Source organism: Martes martes (assembly GCF_963455335.1).
Source record: "Martes martes genome assembly, chromosome: 8".
In the NCBI taxonomy this organism is placed as follows: Eukaryota; Metazoa; Chordata; class Mammalia; order Carnivora; family Mustelidae; genus Martes; species Martes martes.
The window spans coordinates 87,737,640-87,756,431 of record NC_137895.1 but is presented as its reverse complement, the minus strand read 5'-3'; the positions used below and the strand labels follow the sequence as shown (position 1 = coordinate 87,756,431).

The window sequence follows — 18,792 nt, the reverse complement described above, 5'->3', positions numbered from 1 at the left end:
TGGCCGTGCAATGGCTCTGCTGGTCTGGCTTCCCGAGGCTGGGGGTGGGTCTGGATACTGAGGCCACAGACTCCTGGGAGCATAGTCCCTTAACCCGAGAATGATCCCCATGTGTCCCGTTCACCACGGAGCACCGTGCCTGGCATGAGTTAGACAATCAGTAATTACTTGGTGAACAGGTAGTAGAATTGATGTTTGAATTTCCCATCCTCTGGGACTTGGGCTGAAACCAGAGAAGTGGCAAAAATGTGGGGAGCAGAAAAGGAAGCTTTCGAGATGCGCCAAGATGTGGAATAATGTACAGTTTCTCTGGGAAATTTTCAAAGCAAGCAAGCAAGCAAGCAAGCAAAGCAAGCAAACAAACAAACATTTCTCATGTTGAATTTTGCTGATGTCTCATCAAAGTGCATAGGTGCTAACTGCCCTTTTTCTTGGAAGACCGTCACGAACCCAAATGCCATTGCCTCCTGACCTGCAGCTTGGGATAGGAGGAAGATTTGTCATGGCTCTGAGCTCTGTTTCCAGGAAGGGAGGAAGAGAGGTCATCATTTCATTCCCCAACGCAGCACAGAGCTGGGCACATAGTGGGCATTTGATGGCCATGTGTTGGCTGTGGAGTGAACTGAATCATCCCTCCTGTCGAGATCCTTGCACTGAGTCTGGGTGGGCTCCACTGTTTCCACTACCCAGACAACCAGAACCTCCCGAACCCACCTTCCAGTCCAGTCATTCTACAGCGGAAGGCAGATAGATGGCTGCTGAGCACCTGGCAGGGATGAGTGTGCCTCCTGGGTCCTGTCAGACAAAGCTAGGAGATGGCCATGCCCAAGCATGGGGCACGCCAGGCGCCACCCCCTGCCAGGTAAGCCTGCCACCTTAGCATTTTTACCATTTCAGATTATTTTCAAGGTGTGTTTAGTAGCCTGGAACAAACTTATTGCCTTGGAGGCAAACCCCACCCATAACTGTTTGGGATTAATTATCTCTCCTTGGTTTGAGCCCAGCCACCTCCTTGAGGTATATAAAGGGATTTATTCTGCACAAGTCTTCAGTTCCCTTCCCTCTTCCTCTGACTCTCAGTGTCCTGCTTAACTCTCGAGCTCTTCCTTCATCAAGCTCTCTCACCATGAACAGACAAGTCTGCAAGACATCTGGTGGCAGCAGCCAGGGTTTCTCGGGCCGCTCTGCCGTGGTCTCTGGCAGCAGCAGGATGAGCTGTGTGGCCCGCTCTGGGGGAGCTGGCGGAGGAGCCTGTGGGTTCCGGGCCGGAGCAGGCGGCTTTGGCAGTCGCAGCCTCTACAGCCTGGGTGGCAACAAGAGCATCTCCATCAGTGTGGCTGGTGGCTCCCGGGCTGGTGGTTTTGGGGGAGGGCGTAGCAGCTGTGGCAGTGGCTTTGGGGGTGGCTATGGAGGTGGCTTTGGTGGTGGCTTTGGTGGTGGCAGAGGAATGGGAGGTGGCTTTGGAGGAGCTGGTGGCTTAGGAGGGGCTGGTGGCTTTGGAGGAGCTGGTGGCTTAGGAGGGCTTGGTGGCTTTGGAGGAGTTGGTGGCTTTGGAGGAGCTGGTGGCTTAGGAGGGGCTGGTGGTTTTGGTGGGCCTGGTGGCTTTGGTGGGCCTGGTGGCTTTGGTCCTGGTGGCTTCCCTGGAGGAATCCAGGAAGTGACCGTCAACCAGAGCCTCCTGCAGCCCCTCAATGTGGAGATCGACCCCCAAATTGGGCAAGTAAAGACCCAGGAGCGGGAGCAGATCAAGACCCTCAACAACAAGTTTGCCTCCTTCATTGACAAGGTGATGAAGTTTGGACTGGGCCCCCATTTCTGGGCTGGGACTTTGAGTTTGACTTTTAGACAGTGTTTAGGATCAATCTTGGATGAGCCAGGCTGGAGGGGGATGGTTAGGCAGAGCTCTACGGTCTGGGAAGACGTTCAAGGCTGATGAGTTTGCCTACATGGTCCCTTGCGTAGGGAAGACAATGGGCTCCTCTTTGGACCTGGACATCTGCAAGTCCTGCTTCTCTGGCTCCCTGCTCCAGTCTCCTGACTGTTGTCTTAGCAGCACTGGCAACACACAGCAAGAGCCACGACCCCTGGCAGGGACGGGTCTGACCCAGGACTGGGCATTTTTGGGACATGAGCTGCCCTTTGAGGCTTTCTGGGAGGCCTGCTCCCTCCTTGCCCCTGTGCCAGGCAAAGAAGGTGGATGCCCTAAAGAAGGGATTAAAGAGGCTTACCTGGAACCTTAGTCCCTACAGGTCTGCAGAGAAGCTGGCAGTGAGTCTGCACCCCTAAACTGACCTGGTCTGGAAGAGAGGGGTGCTTGGTGCCCTCCAGACCACGGTAGCTTACACTGATGGGATCCTTCCTGCCATGCTGATTATGGCATTCCGATCAGTATCAGTTCCCAGCGATTCACATCCCTTGAAGGGCTGAGTGTCAGCAGAGCTTTAGGTAGAAGCTATGCTGCTGAGTTCAAGTACATTTCTGCAGAGTGCACTGTATTTTTGCAGTTTGGGCTAGAGTCCTGAAGTACCCTGGGGATGCAGAGCAGTCATCTTTAAAACTCTGCTTCCAGACAGGGGTTACTTCCAGTTGTCCCACATGTTTCTCCTCCTTCTAGAACTTTCCAAACCATGCTGCATCTTTAGTGGCCCAAATGAAGCAGTCATCTGCCCACAGCCTCTCCAGCTACAGTAGGGACCTAGTTTCACATCCTTTCTAGGCCTTTGTGCTGGGGAGATTCAGACACTTAGTCCTACCTGAACCACTGGTCGTTCAGAACCTCCCCCCATACCGTGCCTCTGCCACTAGTGTTGCCTGATGCGGCTTCCCCCCGATGCAGGTGCGGTTCCTGGAGCAGCAGAACAAAGTCCTGGAGACCAAGTGGAACCTGCTCCAGCAGCAGGGCACAAATTCCATGACTGGCACCAACAACCTGGAGCCCCTCTTTGAGACTTACATTAGCAACCAGCGGAGCTACCTGGACAGCATCCTGGGGGAGAGGGGCCGCCTGGACTCGGAGCTGAGGAACATGCAGGACCTGGTGGAGGACTTCAAGAAGAAGTGAGTGACAGATGCACGGAAGGGGAAGTTGCCACGGGCAACCAGGTCTCGGAGTCCCAGCTCTTCCTGCACTCTTTCTGTCCACCCCCCACCCCCCAACCTAGACTGTCTTCCTCTCCTTACCTTCACAGAGGGCAGCTTGGTTCATTGGGCTCCCTGCTCACCCTCCTTCCCCAAGGACAAGGGAAGTTATGGCAAGTGGCATGAGTATAGGCGTGAGGAAGCACTTCCTCATGGTCCATGTTGGGGAAGATTCTGGTTCTAGGATCTGAAGGATGCTGGGACCACTCATGGTGTGCTGACCAACCGTCCCAGTTTCCCCGGCATGGAGGGGCTTCCCAGGATGTGGGACTTTCAGTCCTAGAACAAGGCCAGTGTGCTGGGGCAAACTGGAACGGCCAGTCCCCCTAACGAATAGGGGGATGGTAAGGAGGATGTGTTCCGCTGAGAGGGGCTGCTGAGGGACAGGGATGGAGAGATGAACTTTCAGTTTCAGACAAAAGTGGTCTTCATGAGTACCTCAAAACCCAAACTCAGCTATTTCTTTTTAATCCTTACAGGTATGAGGATGAAATCAATAAACGTACAGCTGCTGAGAATGAATTTGTGACCCTGAAGAAAGTAAGGGCTGTGTGTGAGGTTCCTGGGGCTTGTGGGCACAGGTTTCCAGCTGAGCTGGGAAATCTTCTTACTCCACTGCCATGGAGCTGCCAAATTCAGGCACTTAGAGCAAAAAAGAGAAGCCAGGTTCTTTGTAGTCTGGAAAGATCCCTGAAAGAGTCAGTTCATTTGTTTTCCATTTTGAATCATCCCAGTGGGATGTGAGTTACTCCTTCACGTGCAGACCAGCCTCGGACAAGGACTGGTCAGTCACCAGCCTGTCCTGACTTTTTCCTGCTGCATGTGCAGTTTGTTGTTTGTCCCTTGGGGGAATGAGGTCTTTATGCTTCTGTCTTTCCCAGGATGTGGACGCCGCCTACATGAACAAGGTGGAGCTTCAGGCCAAGGTGGATGCCTTAATGGATGAAATCAACTTCCTGACGAACCTCTATGATATGGTGAGGACGTTACCTCCTAAGAGGGGAGCAAGGGAAGGTGAGATAATCTCGAGACTGGGGCACTTTGGTATCTAGAGCCCCTTGTTGGGGTTCCACAGGGTGGACGGCAGACTTGGGGTTCTCTGAGGAGCTGCGGGGCTGGGTGGGGCAGATGTACCTTCAGTGCTGAGTCAGAGAATGGGTCTGTTGTTTCCAGGCCTCTCTATGCTTGTTGCAGAGGCCCTGAGAAATTAACAGGCCCTGTGTTCGTAGGAGCTGTCCCAGATGCAGAGCCATGTCAGCGACACATCCGTGGTCCTATCTATGGACAACAACCGCTTCCTGGACCTGGACAGCATCATCGCCGAGGTCAAGGCCCAGTATGAGGAGATCGCCCAGAGGAGCAAGGCCGAGGCTGAGGCGCTGTATCAGACCAAGGTGGGAGCTAGACAGCTCTGAGAGGTTTCAGGGAGGCCGTGGCCTGTGGGCCTGCTGGGTGGTGAGTCCCCTGTGGTCACTGGGTGGACTCCTCTTGGTTCTACTCTCTGGGGACATCTTTCTAATGGTTGTTCAGTTGCAGAAAGTGCCGGCCCTGGTGGAAGGTGGTTCTGCTGTCCCCTGTCAGGCCACGTGGGACAGATTTTAGCTTGCTCAGGGACTGAGGGGGGGAGAATGCTGACCATGGCAACCCAGATGTTCTCTTCCCTGTGGCCTCCAAAGTGTCCCTGCTGAAGCATAATCAATGTCATTTGAACAAATGCTTACTGAGCACCTCAAGAATGGGTGGGTGATGTTAGGGATGGAGAAACAAGTCAGTCAAAGCTGCATCAACACCTCATCTTCTCTTCTGTTCCCCAGCTGGGAGAGCTGCAGACCACGGCTGGCAGACACGGGGATGACCTGAAGAGCACCAAGAGTGAGATCATGGAGCTCAACAGGATGCTCCAGAGGCTGCGGGCCGAGATCGAGAATGTTAAGAAGCAGGTGGGATGGCAATGAATACTGGTGCCTGGATGGACTAGCGGGGCCTGGGGGCAAGGATCTCAGAAGTCCTAGTCTGGAACAGGCTTCTGGGGTCATCTCAGGCAGCACTGGCCTCCAGGGAGTTCAAAGACCAGGCCAGTCTAGAGGGCTGGTAATCCACAGGGAAAATATCTCGGTAGATGAAGACAAGATAGAGGTGTTGGGGAGTGCTGTTGCCTGGCTTGAAGATGCTTGCTATGGGATAAGCTATTGTAAGACTCAGAGAGTATGGGACCCTCCTAGGCTCATCTCTTCTCCTGCCTCTCCCTGCCCCAGAATGCCAACCTGCAGGCGGCCATCGCTGAGGCTGAGCAGCGCGGGGAGCTGGCCCTCAAGGACGCCAATGCCAAGCTCCAAGAGCTGCAGGCTGCCCTACAGCAGGCCAAGGATGACCTGGCCCGGCTGCTGAAGGAGTACCAGGAGCTCATGAACGTCAAGCTGGCCCTGGACGTGGAGATTGCCACCTACAGGAAGCTGCTGGAGGGCGAGGAGTGCAGGTGGGCCTCTAATTCCATCTCCCCACCTTCCCTGACAGAAGGCACCTGCTGAGAGCCTGATAAATGACCAAGTAAATGAGAACAGAGGCCTGCTGTATAGCGAAAGGCCTCCACCTTCCACAGGCTCTGCAGAGAAGCACTTGCTTTAACCAGCCCACTCTCTCCATAGATGGCCAAAGTTCAAGTGAAACCAGTGCGCACTGGGGTCTGTTATGGTCCACAGAAGGGTCAGAAACAGCACTGATCTGCTTGGCTTCTGAATTAGTTCTGGTTGCTGTTCAACACCTTCATCCATGAAAGATTGCTGGAAATTTGCTTTGTGACAGAGCTATCTGTCTCTTGCTTTCTCCTACAGGATGTCTGGAGAGTGCCAGAGCGCTGTCAGCATCTGTAAGTAGCCAAAATAACCATGACAATGAGAACCGATTCTGAAATATCTACACTCACACAGGGCAGTAGCATCTTACTTAGAAAATATTTCTATGGAAGTTGGAGAGGTTTTCCATGGAAGGGGCAGCAGATCTGCTTTTGTCATTGTTTTGGGTTCAGGGCACTATTAATTGATCTATATGGGACAGGGAATATCCATCAGGGAGCCTGTTAATGGGCGGAGAAATTCTGGATCATCTCCAACAGTGTCATCAAGAATTGACCATAGGTAGAAGGAACCACTGGGAGATTCATTAATGACTTAGCACTACGGCGGGGCAAGCACCTTATGCCATTAGACTGCATCACGGTGATCATCAGGAGCAAAGCTGCCTCGGTCTCCTGCCCATCATCCCGGGCCCATTAGTTACCATACAGGGAGGTGGGCGCTGGGCGCTAATCACTGTTCTGTCCTCTCCCCTGCAGCCGTGGTCAGCAGTGGCGGCGCGACATCGGGCTCGGCAGGTGGATTAGGCGGCGGTTTCGGCGGCGGCTTCGGTGCGGGAGGGGGCGCGGGCAGTGGCTTCGGCCGGGCAAGTGGCAGTGGCTTCGGAGGCGGCAGCGGTTTCGGCGGCGGCAGCGGCTTCGGCGGCGGCAGCAGCGGCGGCTTCGGCGGCGGCCGTGGTTTCAGCGGCGGCAGCGGCTTCGGAGGCGGCAGCAGCGGCTTCGGAGGCGGCAGCAGCGGCTTCGGGGGCGGCAGCAGCGGCTTCGGGGGCGGCAGCAGCTTCGGCTCCGGGGCTCGCTGCGGGGTCAGCAGCGGAGGCTTCAGCTCCGGCAGCAGCCGAGGCGGGAGCGTCAAGTTCTCACAGTCCTCGCAGCGCTGCTCGAGATAAACGCTGCGCCTGGGCCCCGCAGTCTCCCCGGTGCCTCGTGGCCCCAGCAGCGCCTTCCCTCCGCCGTCAGCGCCACCCCCCCACCCTCCACACCCATCCCAGCACCGCCCCCTCCTAGCCGTTCTTTGGGGCTCCAAGACCCAGGCCTCTGGCTCCTCCATCCGGACCCCTGGCCGAGCGCAACCTTGAGAACTCTGGGCGCTCTCTTGGGCTCCCGCCTCTGCCTGGTTGTCCAGGAGTGGCCTGAGCCACCACCTTGTCCTGCCCTTGGGGTCCCCTCCCTGGGGGAAATGGTCACCAGTTCTGATGTATATAACACACGGACCCCTCTGCCAACCATTCTGTCGCCAATAAAGTGCATTGTGTTTCACATCAGGCCTCGGCGTCTTCCCTGGCCCCGTTTCTCCCCACTGGAGTGACTCCTGTCACCCTCTCCCAGTGCTGTCTGTCCGCAGAAAGCTGGAATGCTGATCCTTTGCCTCTAAGGCAGTCACTCCCTCCTGTCCACTGTATGGGATCGAAATGGGCAAGATTGGGTGGTTCCTGTATTGTTTGAGCATGGTGAGGGGGTAGGGGAGAGGGGCTGGCAGGGTCACACTCTGGGAGGTCCTGTTGACTAACAGTTCTTAGAGGGGAAGGTAGGACCTTGTAAACTTCCATCTCCCCCTTGTCTTCTCTCATGTGGGGGAACCTAAGAGGGCCTTCAGTTGTTGAAGAGCTTGGGGATGGAGGAATTCTTTCCTTGGCGCTGGTCCCTACTCCAGCTGACAAGCTGAAAGCTTTCCACCTGGGCAAGTGTGAGCTGCTAGACCTCCAGGGCTGCAGGGATTTCCCGGAGCTACCTATCTCAAAGTCTGACCCCCAAACCCCACTCTGTTGAGGAAGCTCTGCAGAAAGCCTTCTGTGTCCCTTTAATCTTTCCTCCTTGGAGCACATAGTAGAGATTCTGAGAAGGCTTGTAGCAAAGACTACCTGTTAGCTGTCTTTAACCCAGCATTGCCCACAGAGGCCTCCTTTCTGGGTAAACAACTATTGACACTGGTGGGAAAATGTCCTACACCTGTCTGCATGCACACTGGGTCCTTAGGTTGTGTGCCAGCCATGGAAGCTTCCAGAACCAGGAAGCCCTGATAAAGTATCAGTTAGCCATGGCAGTGCTGTCTGGAAGGTCATGGCTAGAAGAAACTCAGGCTCAAGGAGTCCAAGAGCTTTATTTGCAAAGAAGGAGACCGAGGGTCAGAGAGGTCTGGTGGTTTGCTTAGGATCCTAGAGCCTCTGAAGGTCTGAGCTGGGAGTGCACCCAAGCATCCTAAGCCTGGAGCTCCTGCCCCTGCCCCACACTGTCTCTGAGGCTATATTTGCTCCCCTCATGGCCAGCTGCCTGGGTACCCAGAGAACACGTAGGCAATGGAGTAGAAATGGTAAGCCAAGCTGGGCCAGGGAAGCAATATTTCCATCTTAGGCCAAAGCTGAATTTCTTCCAGAGAAGGGAAATGATAATTAAACAGAGAAAACCAGCAACTGGGGCTTGAGATTCGCACGGACATCCTATGTTCTCACTTAGCAGAGCAATCCAGGGCCAGTTCTCTCTGATATCCCAGGAAGACTCTTTGTAGGATGTGGGATTTGGTAGCTATTGCTTCATCTTTGGGCAGGAAGGTGCCTTTTCTGGCTGGCATCCGTTCATGGACAAGGCTAGTCGGGTGAGACCCAGTGCCTGCCCCAGCTCAGAGCTCAGAGGGCTGGGTGTGTGGGAAGGTGCCAGGCCGGTGATGGGACAGCTGCTTCCCCTTACGTGAAGTCTTTGTTAGAATTCCTTCCTTCAACCAATATTCACTAAGTTAACTCTCAGGCACTGGGTTGAATGTTGGAGATACATCGGTGAGCAAAAATGAGATGTTGTGTTGCTCCTGTTGTAATAAGGGAGCACAACAACAAAGTATGCAAGCAAACAAACAAAATAACTTTAAGCTCTGTGGTAAGTGTATGGGGAAGAGAACCTGGCGGCTGACCTGGAGAAATGGCAGGACTTGTGAACAGATTGGACGCAGGCATGAAGGAGAAGGAAGATGTGCCTGTGCTGCCTGGTTTTCCAGTGGGAGCAGCGGCATCACAGCTGATGCCGTCTGCAGAGGGGAGGGGATGGGAGGGGCCGAAGGTAGGATGGGTCTGAGGAGGCCCTTCAGGAGCTTGGCTCTAGATAAGTTTGAGCTGCTCACAAGATAGACATCTAGCCTACAGCTGGAGCAGTGAATGTGGTTTCAGAAGGGACACATATCAGGACTGGAGACTCCCATTTGGACATCATCTGCATGAGGATAGTTAGGGTTGTTTCTAGGGCCATGGCAACCGCTGAGCTCTCCCAGGTGGATGGAAGAGAAGAGGGCCCAGGCTGAGCGCCAGCATCCAGAGTCAAGGAGAAGAGAACAATCAGCCAGGCAGTAGAGGCTGGGCCAAGTTTTCCAGAATACCTACCCCTGAGAAGTCAAGGGGTTTCTAAATGGGCTCCAAGGGACGCCCAGGTCAGGGCTAGCCTTTTTTGGGATACTGTCCATGTCTCAAAGTTCACATTCAGCCAATGGCTTTTTCCTTTGCTGTTCTCCCTGGACTCTAGCCACTGGCCCCTGTGCATCCTGTGGGGGTTTTCAGGACACCTCAACCATCTAAGTAGCCTTCAGGTGGCAGGGGGAATCCATGCAACTTCTTAAAGGGGAGAGTAGCCAGGGATAGGCTGGCTCAGAAGGAATGGCACCATGGAGAGGGCTTTTTCTTGGAGGTGTCATTGTCCCAAAGAAATGACCAAGCAGGTGAACTCAGTGCTAAGACCTGAGACTGAAGGAATTAACTCCATGCTTGGCTGGATATTTTCTACCTAGCCCTGATCATTTCTGATCCAGGCTGGAAACACTTCCAGGGAACTTTGCCTGATTCTGAGCACTCCTCTTTTTTCTTCACTTCAGCTTTTACAAAATTTCTTTGTGAAATTCTATGGTGATTTTTTCAGGTGCTCTTAAGTCTCTGGGCTTGGGTTTGCTTTCTTCCACTTGACTAGACTTTTTTATCTTTTGAGTAAGGAGCCAATTGGTGCTGTGTTGTCCATTCTTTTCCTATCCTCTGAGGCATGTTTGTTTGCCCACAGGGGAACTCTCCATGACTGTTGAATAATGCTGACTTGTATGCCTTAAACTGGGATTTGGGGCTCTCTCTGTTTTGGTTCACTCCTGTTTTGTTTGCTCCTTGGGTGTGGAGTGGTACACCCTCCTGTGATGCCACGGGGACCCAACTGCAGTCCCTCACCCCAATCCTATCCCCATCCATTCCTCTCTGCCTACACCCTCCCCACACCCCACCAGGGAAGAACACACCAAACAGTTCCTTCCTGTTCCAAGAGCTTGTTGACTCATTGGTTCACGCATTCCTGCAGGTCAAGGAAACCAAAATGGGTTTTTAGATTTTGGGTTATTTCATTCTTTCTCCTTCTGGGATGTAGGCTATGGGTCAGAACAAGTATCAACAGTGATGGTGACAAAAGCCTCAGTTAAGGGAACCAGGGGATTGTTTTCCCCCACAAGAATCTGCCTCTGGATAATCCAGACTGCTGATGATCAGGATTTGCATAGAAAGTTCTGGGTAATTTGTAGGAAGCTCTCTGTGTGACTGTTCTCTGTTTTGCCTAGAGCTGGGTGGGGCTTGTTAGGCAACCGTCAGAAATCTCATCTCTTGGAATTTGGGCTGCCCCTTCTATGTCTTCTCAGCACTTTGGCCCCTGTGCATTCTCCCTCTGCTTCCGAGGCCAGAAATGTAGACACCCTGCAACAATTTTGGAAAGACTGAGAAAAACTCACGAGTTCGGAAAGTACTTCTTCACATATTTATCTATATCTCTCACAAGCCCCTTTGGGATGCAAACTGTATAATGCACATTTCTGTTGTGCCTAAAATCAGTCTAATTAGCCCTGATATTTCCAGCCCAGGCTGAAGGCTAGTTGGTTCTCCTAGGATACCACTGATGAGGGTATTGTGCGAGCAATCTGCTATCCTTAGAATCCATGGTGATATCAACTTCTGGAGAAGATGGGGGCAGGAAAGGATGGTTCTAGACGGCAGTTAAGTAGAGATTTTCATTGGGGGCAATCTCCCCTCCCCCTCCAGAGAGAACATATGACGATGTCTGGTGAAATTTTTGGTTGTTGCAACAGGAGGAGTCCTATGGACATTTAGAGTGTAGGCACCTACAAGGCACGGAAAGGCACGGGACAGACCCCTGATCAAGAATTATCCAGCTGAGGGGCGCCTGGGTGGCTCAGTGGGTTAAAGCCGCTGCCTTCGGCTCAGGTCATGATCCCAGCGTCCTGGGATCGAGCCCCGCATCGGGCTCTCTGCTCAGCAGGGAGCCTGCTTCCTCCCTTCTCCTCTGCCTGCCTCTCTGCCTACTTGTGATCTGTCTGTCAAATAAATAAATAAAATCTTTAAAAAAAAAAAAAAGAATTATCCAGCTGAAAGTGTCAGTAGGGCTGCTGCGGAGAAACTCGGAAACCAGGCAAGAGGTCATCTCATTCACCCCTCTCCTTAGGAAAGGATCCTTGGTTACCCTGATCTTGGTTATAGCTGAGCTGAATAGAGACAATTTTGGCTTTGAGGGAAGTAGATATTTTTAGGAGTTTGTTATAAAACAGAAATGTCCTTCTACCCTGGACAAAGGCACAGGAAAGAAGCCAGACAAGCAGTGTGGCCCTATGTGGGCATTTGCAAGACCTGTGCCAATGAACTGCGAAGTCTTGCAGTTCTGGAATAAACCTGGCTGTTTTATGCCCTGTGCCTTTGACAGTCTTCCCCTTTGCTAGGAATACTCATTCCATCTTTAGTTACTTGACTAGCTCTTACTATCATTGACGATCATTCAGGTTCCACCTCCTGCAGGATTTGCTGGACCGCCACATGGCCCTGAGGTCTGCCTGTGCTCCCACGGGGCCTGTTAACCCCCTTTCCTCACTTGCCCTTTTGTATTAAGATGACCAGTTTCATGTCTGTTCTTCACACTAGCATGGAAGGAACTCGAAGGGATGGATGTGCCTTCTTCGTCTTTGTGCGTCCCCGTGTTCACAGTGTCTCTCACATGACACTGTGAATTTTACCGAGCTAATGAGGTACTGGAAAAGGATAGGGTGGGCTCTTCAATGCAACATTGTCCTGACATATTTCACAAAAGCAACACGATTAAACAACTCATTGTTGTTCTGTACTTACTGGTGCAAGTCGTACGCCAGGTAATTTGCACGTGTCATTTCATTTAATCCTCACCATAGGAGGCAGGTGGTTATTATCCTCATTTTCTAGATGAGGAACCCGGCGCTTAGAGAGGCAGAGTAACACGCCTGGTCTCAGCAATGGAAGTGGCAGATCTGGGCCTCTAATCCAAAGCCTACACTTACAACCACGGGAGTGAAGGGGGCTGGCTGACTTTGCCCTCTCCAGGATGCCCTCTCTTGTACTAGCTCCGGAGCGTGGTGCTAACAGCTCTCTGCAGTCCCGAGGAGCCAGAAGCTCCAAACCTGGTTTGGTTTTGGTTCCAAACCAAGCCTGAAGATCCTAGGCGAGCAGAAGAGGTTTTTTTCGGGCTTCTGAGGCCCCGTGAGAGGGGCAGGTCCACCTTCAACTCTAGAGAGTTCTGATCTCCAGTACAGAAGCCAGAGATCAACCAGAGGAAATAACCTTGATAATGATGGGTGTTTCTCTTTGATGCCAAAGAAGAATTCGCAAGGTTTCAAACTATTTTCATTCATACAAGTGGATGCTTCCAGGCATGTCTGTCCATCACATTCCGTGGGTGGGTTCTTTAAATGTCCAAGTGGACATTTCACTTTTCAGTCTGGGTGGTGTGATTTGACTTGCTGCAGCCCACATGAATTCATGACAGGATTTGGATAGCCTAATTAAAACCCTAGGTCTGGGACACCTGGGTGGCTCCGTCAGGTAAGCATCTGCCTTTGGCTCAGGTTCTGATTCCAGGGTCCTGGGATGGAGTCCCACGTTGGGCTCCTGGCTCAGCAGGGAGCCGGGTTCTCCCTCTGCCTGCCCCTTCCCCTGTTTGTGCTCTCTCCCACTGTCTCTGACAAATAAATAAATAAAATCTTAAAAAAAAAAAAAACCCTAGGTCAGTCAGCTAATTGATTTGGGGTAAGTAATTAACCTCACTAAGCTCGTGTCCTTATCTATGAAATGAGAGTGAAAATTCTGACTTTGTGGCGTTTTTATGACCACTAGAAATTATACTCATAAACAGCTTAATTTCGTGCCTGGTGTATGGCCGGCACTCAGTCCACATTAGCCATTTTTATATTCTTTTTACAGATAGGTAAAAAGAGCAAAGATTTGAAAGAGGACATTCTTGTCACTAAAGCATAGCCCCCACAATTCTTGGAAGTATGCAGTAGCTCAATAAATATTTGTTGACTGATGGACGGACGGCATTACTGATGAGCCCCTGTAGTGGAAAACTGGCTTGGCCAGGCATGGAAGACTGGCTTTTATGGAACTTGCCATGCTGACACTGTGATTCCTTGCAATTTGATGCAAAAATCATCAGACTTCAGTGCTTCATTGACCCTAAACTGGGCTACCCTTGAACATTCCTCCCTCCTTTTAGCCTCTAGACTGGTATCTTCTAGGAAGGCTCTTACATCAACATCATCATCATCATCATCATCACAGGAGCTGCCATATGCTGACCACTTGCCCTGTGGAGGGGCTTCTAATGCTATTTCCTCTAGTCCTTACAACAACCTAATGAGGTGGTTATGCTAACACAAATTTAGAAAACAGAAAACTGAGGGCAGAGAGTAAAATGACTCGCTGGAGGCCTTGTAACTGGAAAACGGCAAGGCTGGGATTTGAGCAGCCTAACTCCAAGGTCTCCATGTTTTCCACCCCTCCACCCTGCAAAGAAAGAGAAAGAGAAGAGGTCATTTGAGGTCCAGAATATTCAGAATGCCAATGAAAAGGGATGAGGCCTTTTCCCCATGGTGCTTCCTGAAGGAAGTCAAGGCAGCCAGACCATGGCTGGTGAGAGATCTGTGTTGACGGGAGAATCGGTCCTTGGGGACCTACTCCATTTTCCAGCATCCCAGAGCTCTTCTCCTAACTTCATCTACCTTCAGGCTTTAGTCTGCTCTCAGCTTCCTCTCTCATGCATGGAGCAAGTGCTTTCTCTTTGGGTGATGAGGCCGGTCTCTTTAACTTTATGCCTTAACCCCTTGGCTGCCCTATGTGCCCATTCTCATCCATTCCAGATGCATCGCTGGACTAGTGTTTCTCTAAGTGTGTATTGATAGGGGTTAAGATAGAAAGGTTTTGGGGCGCCTGGGTGGCTCAGTGGGTTAAAGCCTCTGCCTTCGGCTCAGGTCATGATCCCAGGGTCCTGGGATCGAGCCCCGCATCGGGCTCTCTACTCTGTGGAGAGCCTGCTTTCTCCTCTCTCTCTGCCTGCCTCTCTGCCTACTTGTGATCTCTGTCTGTCAAATAAATAATCTTAAAAAAAAAAAAAAATACTATAAGCTTATTTTTAAAAAAAAAAAAAAAAAAAAAAAAAAAAGATAGAAAGGTTTTGTTGTTAGGTTTGTTTGGGAAAATCTAACAAAGTAAAAGTAAATTATTTTTTTCTATGTGACTTCTTAGGGCTTTTAAATGTGCTTTATTAAAACCCCAAGGGAAAGCTATAGAATTTTCATTTTCCAAACTTATTTGGCCAAAGAACTTTTTTTTAAAAATCAAAGCTATCTTGGGGGATAGTATTTGGCCCTAAATAAGCCCTGGGAGAGAATCCAGTATGAGATAAAGATTTAGGGGTGAGTTGAAGAGCACTATAATCGAGTCTGGAGAGAAGACCAGAATTAGACTGAATTATGATCGTTAATGACTAAGACTTAGTAACATAAGGATTTACGCATACTTAGATTTTTTTCTTTTTCTTTTTTTCTTCTTTTTTTATCAAACTTTAGTTATAAAGGGAGCTAACCTTATATGGTAATATATATTTTTTGTTCATTTGTTAAATAAAGTTATTTCAGTAGTGATATTTCAACTTAATTATATTTTTAAAAGGTTTTTAATTTCAGTTGATTAATATGTAGTGTAATATTAGATTCTGGTGTGCAATATAGTGATTCAACATTTACATACAACACCACCCAATGCTCATCACAAGTGCTCTCCTTCATCCCCATCACTTGTTTAAAACTCTGTGTACCTTACTGAAAGAAGATGTTACTTGAATGATGGTTAACACACTGTATAGCGTCCAATATAAGTTTTTATTTTAACATGGTAGAAAGTAGAACATGATGCTAATTCTTAGTCCAGGGGCAGTATACCCAGAATGACTGTTCATTTTTCTTTTTTTTTTGGGGGGGGGGAAGACAATTTAATGATTATCTTGAAAATTTGATCTGTGAATCTGCATATACAAAGGTCACATAACTATCACCCCTTCATCCTTAGCTCCCAGGTAGAGAGGGATGTCTGTATACTTTGACCTAGAGGTAGTGACTGCTGTCTCAGGATTCATTCCTATACTCCCAATTATATTATGGGCAACTAATACTTAAGCATTCTCATTGCAGTTGAACACCAGAGAACAATCTGTCTAGAGGAAATAACTCTGCTTGGTGACAATTCCCCCTAATTTATAGGTGAGGAAATAAGGATCCAGAGCACTCAGCCACTTGGCAACCTTGACACGGAAGGTTCTGACAGGTGAGGGATTAGAAGAACTCAGACAGTTGGCAGCAGGCAGCGCATTTAGACGCCACTGCTCTAAAAGATCCTGCAGTGAATAAGAGAAATATTGCCGAGGATGCTAACTAGTTATTTCCAGAAGCTTCAGTCAACTGCTGAGAAAACAATCTCAACTGGCTAAATAGGGTGATGCTTTGGCAGGCTCAGGAGATATGGATTAGGCAACCCAACCCAAACCTGTGTTTTTGTGACCTGCCCATTCCTCTCTCTACCCTCTTCTCCAGCATATGCCAGGATGGAAGAGATGAGCCACACTTAGGAGACTGCCACCCGCTGCCTCAGCACTAGAGCCAAGGGAGGGGAAGGGAATCAGAGACACTGATGCCTGTTCTTGTTTGCTTTGGGCTCTCACCTGGGGATTCAGGAGAGCCTGTCTCAGCTTTCTTCTCAGGGAGGCATTTGATCTTCTGCTTTTAAGGGGATTCCAGAGAATGTGAATAAAAACCTCACCAAGGAGGACTGACATTCAACTGACGGGTGGAGTAAGTGTCTCAAAGAAGAACCCAACAGAGATCCCCTTCATGGATTGTCTATGGAAAGATAATGTTGATTTAACAATCCAAACATTTGTTTCTGGGCACTATTTAAATCTCCAAACAATCCTGCAAGTGGCATAGAATCCTCATTTTACAAATAAGGAAAGAGAGACTCAAAGAAGTCAAGTACCTTGTCCAAGGTCACTAATTAGTGCAAGGTAGACAAGAGAATTGAACCAGGTCTCCTGAAGTTCTAACAGGCCTTCTGTTAGACCACAATTACCTTACTCTTGTGTGGCATTTTCAAGGGACTTTCGCTTATGTTATATCCTGTATAATTTTCAAGGGAAAACTTTCACTTATGTTATATCCTGTGAGGCTCCCTACAAACCACTGAGGTAGGAAAGGATTTGACAGATTAGGACACAGACTTAGTGTGTTAAATCACAGCCCAAGGTCCCTGACATTAATCCCTCCTAGTAGAGGTCTTGCCCTCTACTATCCTGACTTGGGTTTCTTACTCTTTACCCTCAGTCAGCTTTCTTTTCTTACTATCCTTTGGTGGGTTGCTCAGGGGTACAAAGTTGTTTTTGAGAACAGCCAAGGTTAAACTTATTTCCTTTCCCTGTGTCCCCAAGTAGAGTACTAGCAATAGTTTAGTGTACAGCCTCTTATTTGGAGTAAAAAATTGTACTACACATTTTATATTTATATATATTGTTTATTTATTTATTATAATATATTATTATATGTAAATAATATATATTTATATATTTATATTTATATGTATTTATACATATATTTGCATATTTATATATATTTACAACAGCCCATGAAGTGCCTGCTATTATAGTTGAGGAAAACAAAGCACATAAAAATTAAGTAATTTGTCCAAGGTCAAAGAGCTGGTGAGTGGTGAAGCTGGGATTCTAAGCAGGCAGACTGGCCCTAGACAAACCTGCAGAAAGAAAATTAAGAATTGGCTGCAGAACAGTTAAAATTGCTTGACTTCAGGATCTTCAGACCTATCCTCTGCCCTAGAATGTTTTGTCTGGAAACCACCCCAGAAAGACATTGATTTGATTGGAAATCTGGAGATATACCGGAGATACACCAACCACCTATTTAAGTCTAGAATCACCTCCTCCTGCTCTGTCATATTTTATAGAGTCCTGAATGTGAATAGAAACCCGAGAACATATTCTTGCCATGTGTGGTGTGGTTGGGTGTGGAAGGGGGTTGGCATGGGAATGGGGGATAGTTGAGCTGTCAGAAGTTAGAGCAATAATGTATCAGCATACCTGCTCTACTGCCAAGGGTCCTCCATCCTTACTTCCCCTAAATCCCTGGGCTCAGATTAAATACCCATAGTTAGCCAGGGCATCCCAAACTTCCTTGATCATAAGGATTACCTGAAGGGTTTGTTAAAAAATGTAGACACTCAAGCCCTTCCTCTGAAGATTTGTATTCCATAAGACGGGTGAGACCTCGGTCTAGATATTTATATTCTTAGGCACTGGTTATGGGTCAGTTAACACAAGTCAATGCTTACCCTATGCAAGAAGTTGGTGATTCAAAATGAGTAGGACTCATTCCCTTTCCTTAATGAGCTCAGGGGCCTACAGGCTGTACTGAAAATTAACATATAAGTTTATTTTAAGACATAGTGGGAAAAGTACAGGGTGTGGTGGGAAAAAAAGGTGATGGAGGGGTTGGCAGATCCTAAGGCCATCTGTCTGACATGGCATGCACTCTTATCCTGAGATGAATGGGATCTTTCATTTTACTCCACCAGCCAACTGGAGGGTCCCCACATTGTGTCCTCTCTTTCTTCTGGATCTGGAAATCATCTACTGTGGGTCAAGGATGGTGGTGAAAGGGTGTGGATGGTAGGTCAAAGATGGAGACTCCTCCCTATACCTGTTCTTTTCCACTTTCCAAGCCTCATACTTGTTTGCTTCATATATGACCCCCACTTTTCCCAAGGTCAGACATTTTATTTTTTTATTTCCCATGAACAGCACTGCTTAGCTCAAATGACAGGCTAGCTCGAATGGATGTCCTTGGCTGAGGTGGTGTCAGACTGGACCTCTGCCTTGCCATTCCCCCACCCCAAGCCCTCCTCTGGATATTTCTCTGCAGAGGTGGGCATAGATGATATGTCACTGGGCTGTGGTACTCTGGCATTGCAGAGAGGGATCCAGCTCACATGGAAGAAGTTGTCTGGTCCTCACCCCTGTGTCATGGAGCTCCATGGGTCCTAAGACCCTGGTGTCAAAACCAAATTAATTCTGCTGGATCAGGTGCTGTCTGAGTTCCCTAAGCCCCCTAAGGAAATCACAGGGAAGAAGGGAGGAGAGCTCCAGTCTTTTGTCAACTGTGGCAAGTTTGGGTGATTAAGCTAAAAAAGCAAAGTCATTTTGGTCCAGAGGATTAGTTTGGAGGTGTGTTGCAAGTCTACAAGTAACTTATTGCCTGGGAGGCAAACCAAACCCAAGATGACTCTCAGCTAATTGCTTGCCTTTCCTTGTGCCAAGCCTAGCTCTCTGGTATATAAAGGCCACCCTCCTCTTTGTCCCCATCCTCTGCCTTTACCCCTCTCAGCCCTTGCTAAGTGATTGCTAACTGACCTCCAAGCTCTCTCACC

General features: G+C 49.3%; 1 protein-coding gene across 1 annotated transcript; it reads left to right on the top strand.

Annotated features, from left to right (window-relative positions):
- Nucleotides 1-1,126: 1,126 nt before the first annotated feature.
- Nucleotides 1,127-7,250, top strand: KRT3 (keratin 3; the record flags this gene model as incomplete). The annotated part of the gene is made up of 9 exons (XM_080812346.1): nucleotides 1,127-1,786; nucleotides 2,837-3,057; nucleotides 3,618-3,678; nucleotides 4,020-4,115; nucleotides 4,368-4,532; nucleotides 4,953-5,078; nucleotides 5,394-5,614; nucleotides 5,970-6,004; nucleotides 6,470-7,250. 9 exons carry the CDS (start codon nucleotides 1,127-1,129, stop codon nucleotides 6,874-6,876), a joined length of 1,992 nt encoding a protein of 663 aa, XP_080668472.1. The 3' UTR covers nucleotides 6,877-7,250.
- Between the last annotated feature and the right edge of the window lie 11,542 nt (nucleotides 7,251-18,792).